Below are 10,986 nucleotides of genomic sequence, written 5' to 3'. Positions count from 1 at the left end.
ATGGAATTGAATTGATGTCGAGATGATGAGGGCAGATGGACAGCTCTGCTGCTGAACTCCTCCAGACTCCGCCCACTTCTCATCAGTTTCAGATTCATTTTTAGTGACTCTACAGGGAGATTCAATCGAAAGAGGCCCTCAACATTCTGTTGTATCTCCTGTTAGGATGAAGCAATCAGAACCAAAAAATCTGCCACATACATTGATGTGTGTGTAATCGATTGCATTACATGCGATGCTGGAAGTGATCTCAGTTTTCTGCCAGTCATATTTTGACGCAACGCTCCATGTTCTTGAATGTAGCAGCAGAGAGATAATAGCAGGTTTTACAGTGATCTGGCTGTGTGTTTGTGCTGTATTTCTGGATTGTGGGACGTTTGAGCAGGTTTCTCTCACTCTGGCTAGTGATGGCAGGTTCATCTAAATGTTCTGGTGTGAATCATGTTGCTATTTTTGAGCCGGGTTTATAATATGAAGGCTTAAAGCAGAGATGTAGTAAAACAACATGGGGTTTGTGTGATTTTGGAGCTGGATTCCTGGCTGATTGATGGTCACAGGTGAATGAAATCACTCTGGATTGTGATCTGATGTGTGAATCAAGTCGCTGTTATAACCCTTTGTTGGAAAATGAAGGCAAAAAACAGAGCAATAACATCAGGGTTTTCTGGTGATTTTCATAGCTGAATTACTCACTGATGCTGACGTCACAGCTCAGTGACATCACGCTAGTTTGGGCCCGGTCTGCTGCATGGTATGATATGGACCACATAGCTGTAGCTTTAACCATTCTGAAGTTACGACGACTACAAGTTACCTACATTTTTGCCCAAAAATTGCAGACTTTGGTTAAAAAGTACCCAGTACCCCATTGCACAAAGATGAACTCAGTCCAGGTTGTGCCGGTTTGTATGTCAGAGTTTGTGGGTTAATGGTGTTAAAGGCAGGACTGAAGTACGAGAAGGACAGTCTAACATAGGAGTCCTTGCTCTCCAAGTGAGTGAGGGGCAGGTGAAATGGCATCTGTGGAGTGGTCCTGTGTGTATGCATACTGGAGGGGGTTTACTCTTACGTCGATGGTCATCTTCATTCTTGTGCCATGACAAGCTGTTCAAAGCACTTCACGATTAATGGGGTGAGGGCTACTGCTCAATAGTCATTCAGGCATGACACTTTTCAGCTCTTTGGGCTGGGAATAAGACTAGCATTCTTAAGGCATGTTGGGACAGTCGCCTGGGAGGTGTCCGTCAGCACCTCTGAGTATGCACAGTCCCTAAAAGCCAGGCCTGGGATGTTGTCGCCGCCTGCAGCCTTGCAGGGAGTTCACTTTGTGCAAAGACCACCTCACATTTGCTGCTGTACAGTGTTGTACAAACCTCACCTGCACACCACTGACCCTCCTGATGATACTGCTGCATGCATAGACTCGAATTTGACCACAGGCATTGCTATACTATACTATTCCTATACTAATGGTCAAAATGTATTCTCTACTGTTATTGTTTGCTATCTGGTGTGGACCAGAGGTGATGGGTTCTCTTGGTTTCTCTCAAGGTGTCTTCCTTTTGCTCTTAAGGAGTTTTTCTTTGCCACTGTCGCTATTGGCGACGCTCATGGGCATTTGGACCTGGATTTTTCCTGTTGTAAAAAGTGCTACATAAATAAACTTTGATTTGACTCTGAGGAGCAGCTGACCTGGTGTGCAGGGAGTGATCCCGGAGCCAGGAGAGATGTTGGGATTCTCAAAATGAGAAAAAGGTATTAAGGGCATCAGGAAGAGACGGTCCCTCTGGCATTCTGTGTCTATTCTGGTTATATTCTGTGATGCTCTTGATGTCTCTCTGCACACTCTGTGGGTTGTTGGTTGAGAAGTGGCCTGGGATTTCTAAGCATAGGTAGCTTTGATGCTCTTTATACCCTCAGTGGGGTTTCTTCTTGCTGCTCTGTGTGCAAATGTGTCACCAGACCTAACACCAGTTGCAAGTTTCAGCAGAGAACGGACCCCCGCATCCAGCCAGGGTTTCTGGTTGGGGTGGATGGTCATTATTCTGGGAGTAGTAACATCATCCACACACTTGGATGGAGCCGATTACAGATGCATACTCTTCCAGTTCCACCTCTCCAGTGCTTGTTGCTGCTTTTCTGAAGATCTGCTGGCCAGCACGTTCAAAACAGTCCTGGAGCATGAGTTGACAAGACTGAGGAGGGGGCAGGGGATGGCGCTGTATGTCCCCATCTGTTTGTGTACATGCTCTCAAGTGCATTCCTTCCTCGGGTGGCAGCGGTGATGTGGTGGTGTAAACGTCTGTCAGGTTAGCATGACTGAAGTCACGTAGAGTGCTTCCAGGTGCTTGTTTCAAAGTGAACAGATGTTATCATGAAGCCCCCTCAGCACATTGTTAGCATTCACACTTGGGTTATGCAAACAATGGTGATAAACACTGCTTTTAACTCCTGTAGCAAAAAATGCAGCCAGCAAATACTGCCTCAATGAGCAATAGCTGCTAACTAGGGAACAATTCATGCACCAACAAAGTCATGTCAGTCGTGGGCTGGAGCCAGGGAACCAGCCTTGTGACTGGAAGGTTGCTGGTTCGATTCCCTCAGCTGACAGTACGTGACTGAGGCACCACTTGTGCAAGGCACCTAACCCCCAGCTGCAACCTGGGTGCAATGGATTGGGCTGCCCACTGCTCTGGGCAAGTGTGCTCACTGCCCCCTAGTGTGTGTTCGCTAGTGTGCATATATGTGGGTGTTTCACTGCGGCATTTAAATGCAGAGGTCTAATTCCTCTGTTGGCTAACGGTTCTGAATTAACGTCTATGTCCACTTCCTCCGGTTTTCCCTGACAGATGATTCTGGTCTGCTCAGAAGAGAATCGACCCGTCAGATTGAAAAGCAGAGTCCAGCATGTTGCTGTTCAGCCAGATGAACACTCAGCCTCAGTTTGAACAGATTTGACAACCAGGGAGCCAACATTGATCAGAAAGAGTGACGGAATAACTGCCTGCTCAAGTTAGCCTTTAATTTGGCTAAAAGACCAGCCTGCTTGCCAATTGCCCCACTTCTGCCTTTGTGCACAGCACTGCCTCTTGCCTCTGACCCAGTGCAGTCTGCTATGACAGTCCACTGCCCCAAGGCATTGTGCCAGCAAGACCTTTAGTCTGCTGAGCTTTGAAAGTGAAGTGGGTGAGAAATGAATGTACAAAAGTTGGGTTGGAATGTACCTTGTTGATCTGGTTGCATTAGTTGCTTATCTACACATTTACTCACATTAAAAGAAATGTCCCTTTCACTGAACTTTACCCCATAGCTGGGAGTCAGAGAAGCTGCTGTTCTGCCGTGTGTGCATCAGAAAAAGTTTCTGTAATGGAATTAAAACCGTCAGCTTAAATATGTTGGAGGCACAACAGCTGGCTTGGACTTTGCAAGTGGTAAGCAAATCACGTCAGTTCTTGACATCATCAAGGCTCTTCCAAGAGTTATGACCAGCAACGACAGCACCATTTACAACTTTTACAAACATCACAAAAGTTGTTGGAATAAATGGAATAAATAATTACTGATCACTCTCTATTAAAATTCTCTTAAATACTAATGGTTACAAACAGCCATTTAGTCCTGAACTGTAACAGTTTGTACTGTTTGTACTGCTGCTGGTGAATTTAATATCGAGATGTATCATATGGAGATTTTGAAATTAACCCCAGGACCTGCCAGCAGCCCTAAAGTTTTATTACACACTTCTATAAACTAAGAATAGCTCAGCCAGTTTGCATTAAATTCCCTGTAATTACTGAATACTAAGCCTTAGTATGCAATAAGCCTAAGATTTTAAGGGATTAAAGTAAACTAATGGGAAAGAGGACAATTTAGATGTTCACTGGCTTGCCAGTTAGTTAAATGTGTGCTACTTTGTCCGGCTTCAGCTCATTTGTCTGGTGTGAAACAATAAAAGCTGCCATGAGTAAAGCTGATTTGTCCAAGAGTGTAGAGTTACGTAACAGTCATTTATCACATACTATTCCACAAAATTGAATCTTTCGTCGGTCATACTGACTCTGTTTGGTGGCATAAGAAAACAAGTTTTCAGATACGTCTTCAAATATACCATAACTGCAACGACACTATTTCCTAAAGTGTTCACTCATCCATCCAAATCATTGAATTCAGGTGTTCCAGTCACTTCCATGGTCACAGGTGTATAAAGCCGAGCCCCTAGGCCTGCAGACTGCTTCTACAGACATTAGTGAAAGAATGGGTCGCTCTCAGGAGCTCAGTGAATTCCAGCGTGGTGCCGTGATCGGACGCCACCTGTGCAGCAAGTCCAGTCGTGAAATTTCCTCACTACTAAATATTCCACAGTCAACTGTCAGTGGGATTATAACAAAGTGGAAGCGACTGGGAACGACAGCAGCTCAGCCACGAAGTGGTCGGCCAGGTAAAATGACAGAGCGGTCAGCGGATGCTGAGGGGCATAGTGTGCAGAGGTCACCAACTTTCTGCAGAGTCAATCACTACAGACCTCCAAACTTCATGTGGCCTTCAGATCAGCTCAAGAACAGCGTAGAGAGCTTCATGGAATGGGTTTCCATGGCCGAGCAGCTGCATCCAAGCCTTACATAATGAAGTGCAATGCAAAGCGTGGAATGCAGTGGAGTAAAGCGCCGCCACTGGACTCTAGAGCAGTGGAGACGTGTTCTCTGGAGTGACCAATCACGCTTCTCCGTCTGGGAATCCGATGAACGAGTCTGGGTTTGGCAGTTGCCAGGAGACGGTACTTGCCTGACTGCATTGTGCTGAGTGTAAAGTTTGGTGGAGGGGGGATCATTGTGTGGGGTTGTTTTTCAGGAGTTGGGCTCGGCCCCTTAGTTCCAGTGAAAGGAACTCTTAAAGCTTCAGCACCAAGAGATTTTGGACAATTTCACGCTCCCAACTTTGTGGGAACAGTTTGGGGACGGCCCCTTCCTGTTGCAACATGACTGCGCACCAGTGTACAAAGCAGGTCCATAAAGACATGGATGAGCCAGTTTGGTGTGGAAGAACTTGACTGAGTCCTGACCTCAACCCCATAGAACACCTTTGGTATGAATTAGAGCAGAGATTGTGAGCCAGGCCTTCTCGTCCAACATCAGTGTCTGACCTCACAAATGTGCTTCTGGAAGAACGGTCAAAAATTCCCATGAACACACTCCTAATTGAACTTGAGCGACATCCCATTCTTAATCCATAGGGTTTAATATGATGTCGGCCCACCCTTTGCAGCTATAACAGCTTCAGCTCTTCTGGGAAGGCTTTCCACAAGGGTTAGGAATGAATACTTTTGGCAATATAGTGTATGTAAAAAGTGTGGGAGTCAATCCAAAATTATTGATGGCACCGAAGTACTTCTTCTTTTCTTGTACTACAACCCCAATTCCAGTGAAGTTGGGACGTTGTATTAAACATAAATAAAAACAGAATACAATGATTTGCAAATCCTTTTCAACATATATTCAAGTGAATACACTACAAAGACGAGATATATAATGTTTAAATGGAAAAACTTTGTTTTTTGCAAATATTCACTCATTTTGAATTTGATGCCTACAACACGTTCCAAAGAAGTTGGGACAGGGGCGTGTTTACCGCTGTGTTACATCACCTTTCCTTTTAACACTCGTTTGGGAACTGAGGACACTGATTGTTGAAGCTTTGTAGGTGGAATTCTTTCCCATTCCTGCTTGATGTCCAGCTTCAGCTGCTCAGCAGTCCGGGGGTCTCTGCTGTCGTATTTTGTGCTTCATAATGCGCCACACATTTTCAATGGGAGACGGTCTGGACTGCAGGCAGGTCAGTCTAGTACCCGCACTCTTTTACTACGAAGCCACGCTGTTGTAACACGTGCAGAATGTGGCTTGGCATCATCTTGCTGAAATAAGCAGGACTACCTGAAAAAGACGTTGCTTGGATGGCAGCAGATGTTCCTCCAAAACCTGTAAGTACCTTTCAGCGTTAATGGAGCCTTCACAGATGTGCAGGTGACCCCTGCCATGGGCACTAACACCCCCCCACACCATCAGAGATGCTGGCTTTTGAACTTTGTGCTGATAACAATCCGGACAGTCCTTTTCCTCTTTGGCCCGGAGGACACGACGTCCATGATTTCCAGAAACAGTGTGAAATGTGGACGCGTCAGACCACAGGACACTTTTCCACTCTGCGTCAGTCCATCTCAGATGAGCTCGGGCCCAGAGAAGCCGGTGGCGTTTCTGGGTGGTGTTGATATGTGGCTTCGCTTTGCATGGCAGAGTTTTAACCTGCACTTGTAGATGGAGAACCTCACTGAGAAAAGGAGACGGGCACATCAAACAAAGAATCTGGACAATGGGCTGACCACCCCAGAGTCCAGACCTCAGCACCACTGAATGGGTTTTATTACTTCAGAAAATCATCAACCAGAACTTTGGAGGCGTGTCTGCAGGTTCTTTGAGGAACTGAAAGTGAGGCTCCTGAAAAGAATGGAAGCTGGAATGAAGGGAAAGAGAAACTCAATGAAGACTAAACAAAAATATTATATTCAGTTGTTGAGGTTTCTGTGTGATTTTCTGCTGAAAAATGAATATGTTGTGCTTAACGGCCATTTAGACTGGAAGTGAAATGAAGGGTGGTCTCTGGCTTTTGCAGTATTCTGTAAAGCCCCCCAGCACTGGGTTGTGGAGCAGAGGAACTGCACTCTCTAGAGTGATGAAGCTTCATCCAATACCTTTGGGATGAGCTGGAGTGATCCAGAACTGACCATCCAGCATCAGTACCTGACCTCACCAATGCTCAATCAAATCCTCACAGCAATGTTCCAACATCTAGAGCTGTCCCAGAAGAGTAGAGACTGTTCCTGCAGCACAAGTCTACATATTCTTATGTTCTGTGTGATGCACTGCATGAACGTAACTCAATAGCAGTAACTTCATACTAATTGTATGTAAAATAATAAAATAAAACAAAACAATAAGCCGATTGTCTGTGATTTCCTTTAATGGCATTCTACATCGTTACAGTCACTGTCCATCATTATTTACACCTTAGACCATATATTATAGGACACAAAGCAAGATTTTAGTAGACATTTGGATATCACTTTAAAATAAGGCCACCTTTATAAATGGCAAATAAGGTCTTAACAACCTTACAACAATTAATAAGCATGTACAATACATAAATAAAAAGGGCACAGTGACCTGCTGTTTGGCTACCAGTGAACTCACATTCATTTACACTGTCAAACCTCAGATTTTGATCGTTTATTTATTAATCTGACTTTGTTTTTCATCATTTAGCATTAAATCTGTCAACTTTATCAGACATTCATATTCATCAGATACAAAGCTCACATTTGCCTATTTTATTAATGTATTATAACTGCGCATTAATGCTTTATTAAGTGTCCACAAATTGACCCATGACAAACTCTTTTTAAAGCATTTATAAACCCGTCAAAAAGGTAGTCTTCTTTCAAAGTGGTAGATTAATTTGCTTGATCATCACCACAATAGACGTTTTGCTTTTAAAATGGTAAAAAAATCATAATGTTTCAAACATTCTCATGTTACAATCATTTACCTCTGTCCAATTTGCATATTCAGACATGACAGGACACTATATAACTCTGCTATTACATGAATAGCAGCTGAGGTTATTAATATTGTATTTATTTGCCTAGGATTCTCTGTCGGAGGCAACAGAAATGTTCAGCATGATTGCACACATGTACGCCAGCTCCTAACAAAAAGGCAAATAAAATTAAATTAAATCAAATTTAAATTCATGATTTATGATTTTTTTGAGGTTCTTATACATTCCAATGTATATTTTCATAGTTACCGGGTCTCATTATTAAACCCTTGGTAAACTGAATCAAGTGTTGGAGAAGCAAAGCTGGATCTGAGGAACCTCTTATAGGATTTAAATTGAAATAGAATATATTGAAGCCATTCATACATTGCACAAGAATTTTCACCCATGGAGCCTAAACATAATGCTATTTCTTTAGTACATGGTACACTGGTAGAAAAAAGGGTAAATTCTTCGTTCATCAAGGTACAAACAGTGAAAATGTTCCCTCAAAGGTTCAGCAGTGGTTCTAAGGTCTGATTGTGAAGTTAAAATCAGTTCCTCCAGGTGAAAAGTTGGTATTTGTTTCTTTTCATAACCGAATGTTTTAAAACAGAGCAGTAGAATAAAAGCCTGGAGGCGAGGCGGGGTGTGAGGAGTCAGTACCACCTTTGTTGATTGTAATCGATTTCATGGAAACAGACAGCAAAGAGCAGACTTCTCTATCTGCTCACTTGATGACTGTTGATCTTGCCATTCTACAAAATCAATCCCAAACACCACCCTTAGTACAACTATTCTTCAAGCTTTTCTTAGTTATGCATGCAGATGAGCACTGTTGGACGCTGGGGTTGCCACAAAAGTGATCGTCAGGGTGCTACTTTCGTTATCCTCTTCACAGTAATCTTAATGGTTCCATTAACTCGGGCCTGAATCTCTCTTGCCAACTGCAATGAAAAAATAAAGGTGGCTGTTATGTGCAGATCTCATTTTCTTTCTTTACAAATGCAAAACATGATAAAACGAAATAAAAGCCATTTCTGCAGGTGATAAGCATACCACCTCATTTCGAAAAAGTTGGGAGACTGTGCAAGAAGTAAATAAAAACAGAATGCAGTGATGTCTAAATCATTTAGAGCCTATAATTCATTGGAAATAGTACTATGACAACATCCCAGCTGTTGAAATTGGGACTATTTATTGTTTTTTGAAAAATATATGCCAATTTTGAATTTGATGCCATTAACATGTCCCAAAAAGAATGTTTACCACTGTGTTACATCACCTCTTGCTGTGACAACACTCTCTTAGTGTTATGAACTGAGGAGGTAAATTGTGGTTCTAAATGTGAAATGTTTTCCCATTCTTGCTTGATATAAAATTTCAGCTGCTCAACAGTTCGGGGTCTCTTTTACTACAAAGCCATGCTGTTGTAATTTGTGCAGAATGTGGTTTGACATTGTCTGAAATAATCAACGCCTTCCCTGAAAAAGACGTCGTCTAGACGGCAGCATATGTTACTCCAAAACATGTTTATATTGTTCAGCATTAATGGTGCCTTCACAGATGAGCATGTCACCCATGCGTGTGCACTAATGCCCCCTAAACCATCATGAATACTGGCTTTTGAACTGTGCACTGATAACAAGCTGAGTGGTCTTTAGCCCGGAGGACACAGCACCTATGTTTTCCAAAAAGAATTTCAAATTTATATTCGTCAGACCTCAGGACATTTTTCAACTTCACCTCAGTCCAGCTTGTCCTCTGGCCCAAAGAAGATGGCAGCATTTCTGTCCTGATCCTGTTTATATTTGTTTTTTTTCTTGCGTTTTAGAGTTTTAACCTGCATTTGTGAATGCTGCTTGAGGTATGAAAGATCATGGCCAGTCAGTATTGTTTTTGGCCCTTACATGTAGAGATTTCTCAGGATTCTCTGAATCTTTTAATGATATTTTGTACTGTAGATGATGAAATTTGCAGTGCAGACTTTCACAGAGTGGTGAACTCCTCCCCATCTTTACTTCTGAAAGACTCAGCCTCTCTGAGAGGCTCTTTTTATAACCATATGCTACTGACCTGTTGCGAATTAACCTAATTATTTATTGGAGATGTTCCACCACGTATTTTTTTGCATTACACAACATCATAAGTCTTTTTTGTTTTCACTGTCTCAGCTGTTTTCAAATTTGTTGCTGGTATGAAATGGGGTTTAAATGCCATTGCATTCTGTTTTCATTTATTTTTTGCAGTGTCTGAACTTTTTTAAATGGGGGTGGTATATGTTGCTTCATACTATTGCATTTTGCCTGTAAATCTACGGATATAATGTTTATCACAAACACATATAAATGCAGTAACTAAGAAGGTGCATCCTAAAACATGGCCTTACCTCTTCTATGAAGACTATGATTGTATCATTGCTCAGTTCAGTAAATGATCTCATCTTGACTATTGCTGCTGCAACTGCTGTAAAGTCTAGAGAATCAAAGCACACAGATATCAAGTGAATAAAGACAAAATGTACATGTACAAAGGCTTGAAATCATTCACTTAATAGTTCTATTTAACAGACAGGATAAGACAAACAGTATTTGTAAGCAGTTGAGCTGCAGGTGTTGATGGTTGAACCAATGTAGATGGTGGTTGAGGTGTTGATGTCAAAGAAGTGGTAGTAGTGTTTGTAGTTGTGGTGAATGTTATTGGTGGGGGGGTGAATGTGGTAGTTGTGGTTGTTGGAGGAGTAGTTGTGGTATCAGTCGTTGGCAATATGATTGTTGGAGAAGCGGTGTTGATGGATGTTGGAAATGTAGTTGTAGTGATTATTGTGCTTGCAGGGGTAGCAATGGTATCAATTGTTGCTAGTCGCTGGACGACTGCTGTGTCTGTTGCTATTACTGTCTGGGTGTCTGATGTTGATGGTGTAGTGGTTGTATCTGTTATTACTGTCAAGGAATCTGATGTTGAGTATGATTTATCTGTTGTTATTTCTGCTAAGGTGTTTGATTTTGAAGGTGTAGTTGTATCTGTTATTATTACTGTCAAGGTGTCTAATGTTGAAGGTGTAGGGCTTGTATCTGTTGTTATGACTGTTGAGCTGTCTGATGTTGATGGTGTAGGGGTTATATCTGATATGACTGTTAAGTTGTCTGATGCTGAAGGTGTAGTCATTGTATCAAGTGATATTACTGTTGAGGTTTCTGATGTTGAAGTTGTAGTTGTTGTATCTATTGTTATCACTGTTGAGCTGTCTGATGTTGATGGTGTACTGGTTGTATCTGTTGTTATGACTGTTGGGGTGTTTGATGTTGAAGATGTCATTGTTGTCTCTGTTGTTATCACTGTTGAGATGTCTGATGCTGAAGTTATAGTTGTTGTATCTGTTGTTATGACTATTGAGGT

At 42.2% G+C, this 10,986-nt stretch overlaps 1 protein-coding gene across 1 annotated transcript in view; it reads right to left on the bottom strand.

Annotated features, from left to right (window-relative positions):
* Nucleotides 1–8,144: 8,144 nt before the first annotated feature.
* LOC108415535 (mucin-2-like) overlaps nt 8,145–10,986 on the bottom strand; it is a 42,465-nt gene continuing 39,623 nt past the window's right edge. Inside the window, exons 2-3 of the mRNA XM_037545423.1 lie at nt 9,977–10,062; nt 8,145–8,534 (exon numbers count right to left, since the gene is read on the bottom strand). Coding sequence (XP_037401320.1) covers nt 8,457–8,534; nt 9,977–10,062 — 164 coding nt within the window. The 3' untranslated portion in view covers nt 8,145–8,456. The remainder of the gene's footprint in view (nt 8,535–9,976; nt 10,063–10,986) is intronic.

This window comes from Pygocentrus nattereri, chromosome 15 (assembly GCF_015220715.1).
Source record: "Pygocentrus nattereri isolate fPygNat1 chromosome 15, fPygNat1.pri, whole genome shotgun sequence".
In the NCBI taxonomy this organism is placed as follows: Eukaryota; Metazoa; Chordata; class Actinopteri; order Characiformes; family Serrasalmidae; genus Pygocentrus; species Pygocentrus nattereri.
The sequence above is the reverse complement of the archived record's forward strand: the minus strand, read 5'-3'. Positions and strand labels throughout refer to the sequence as shown.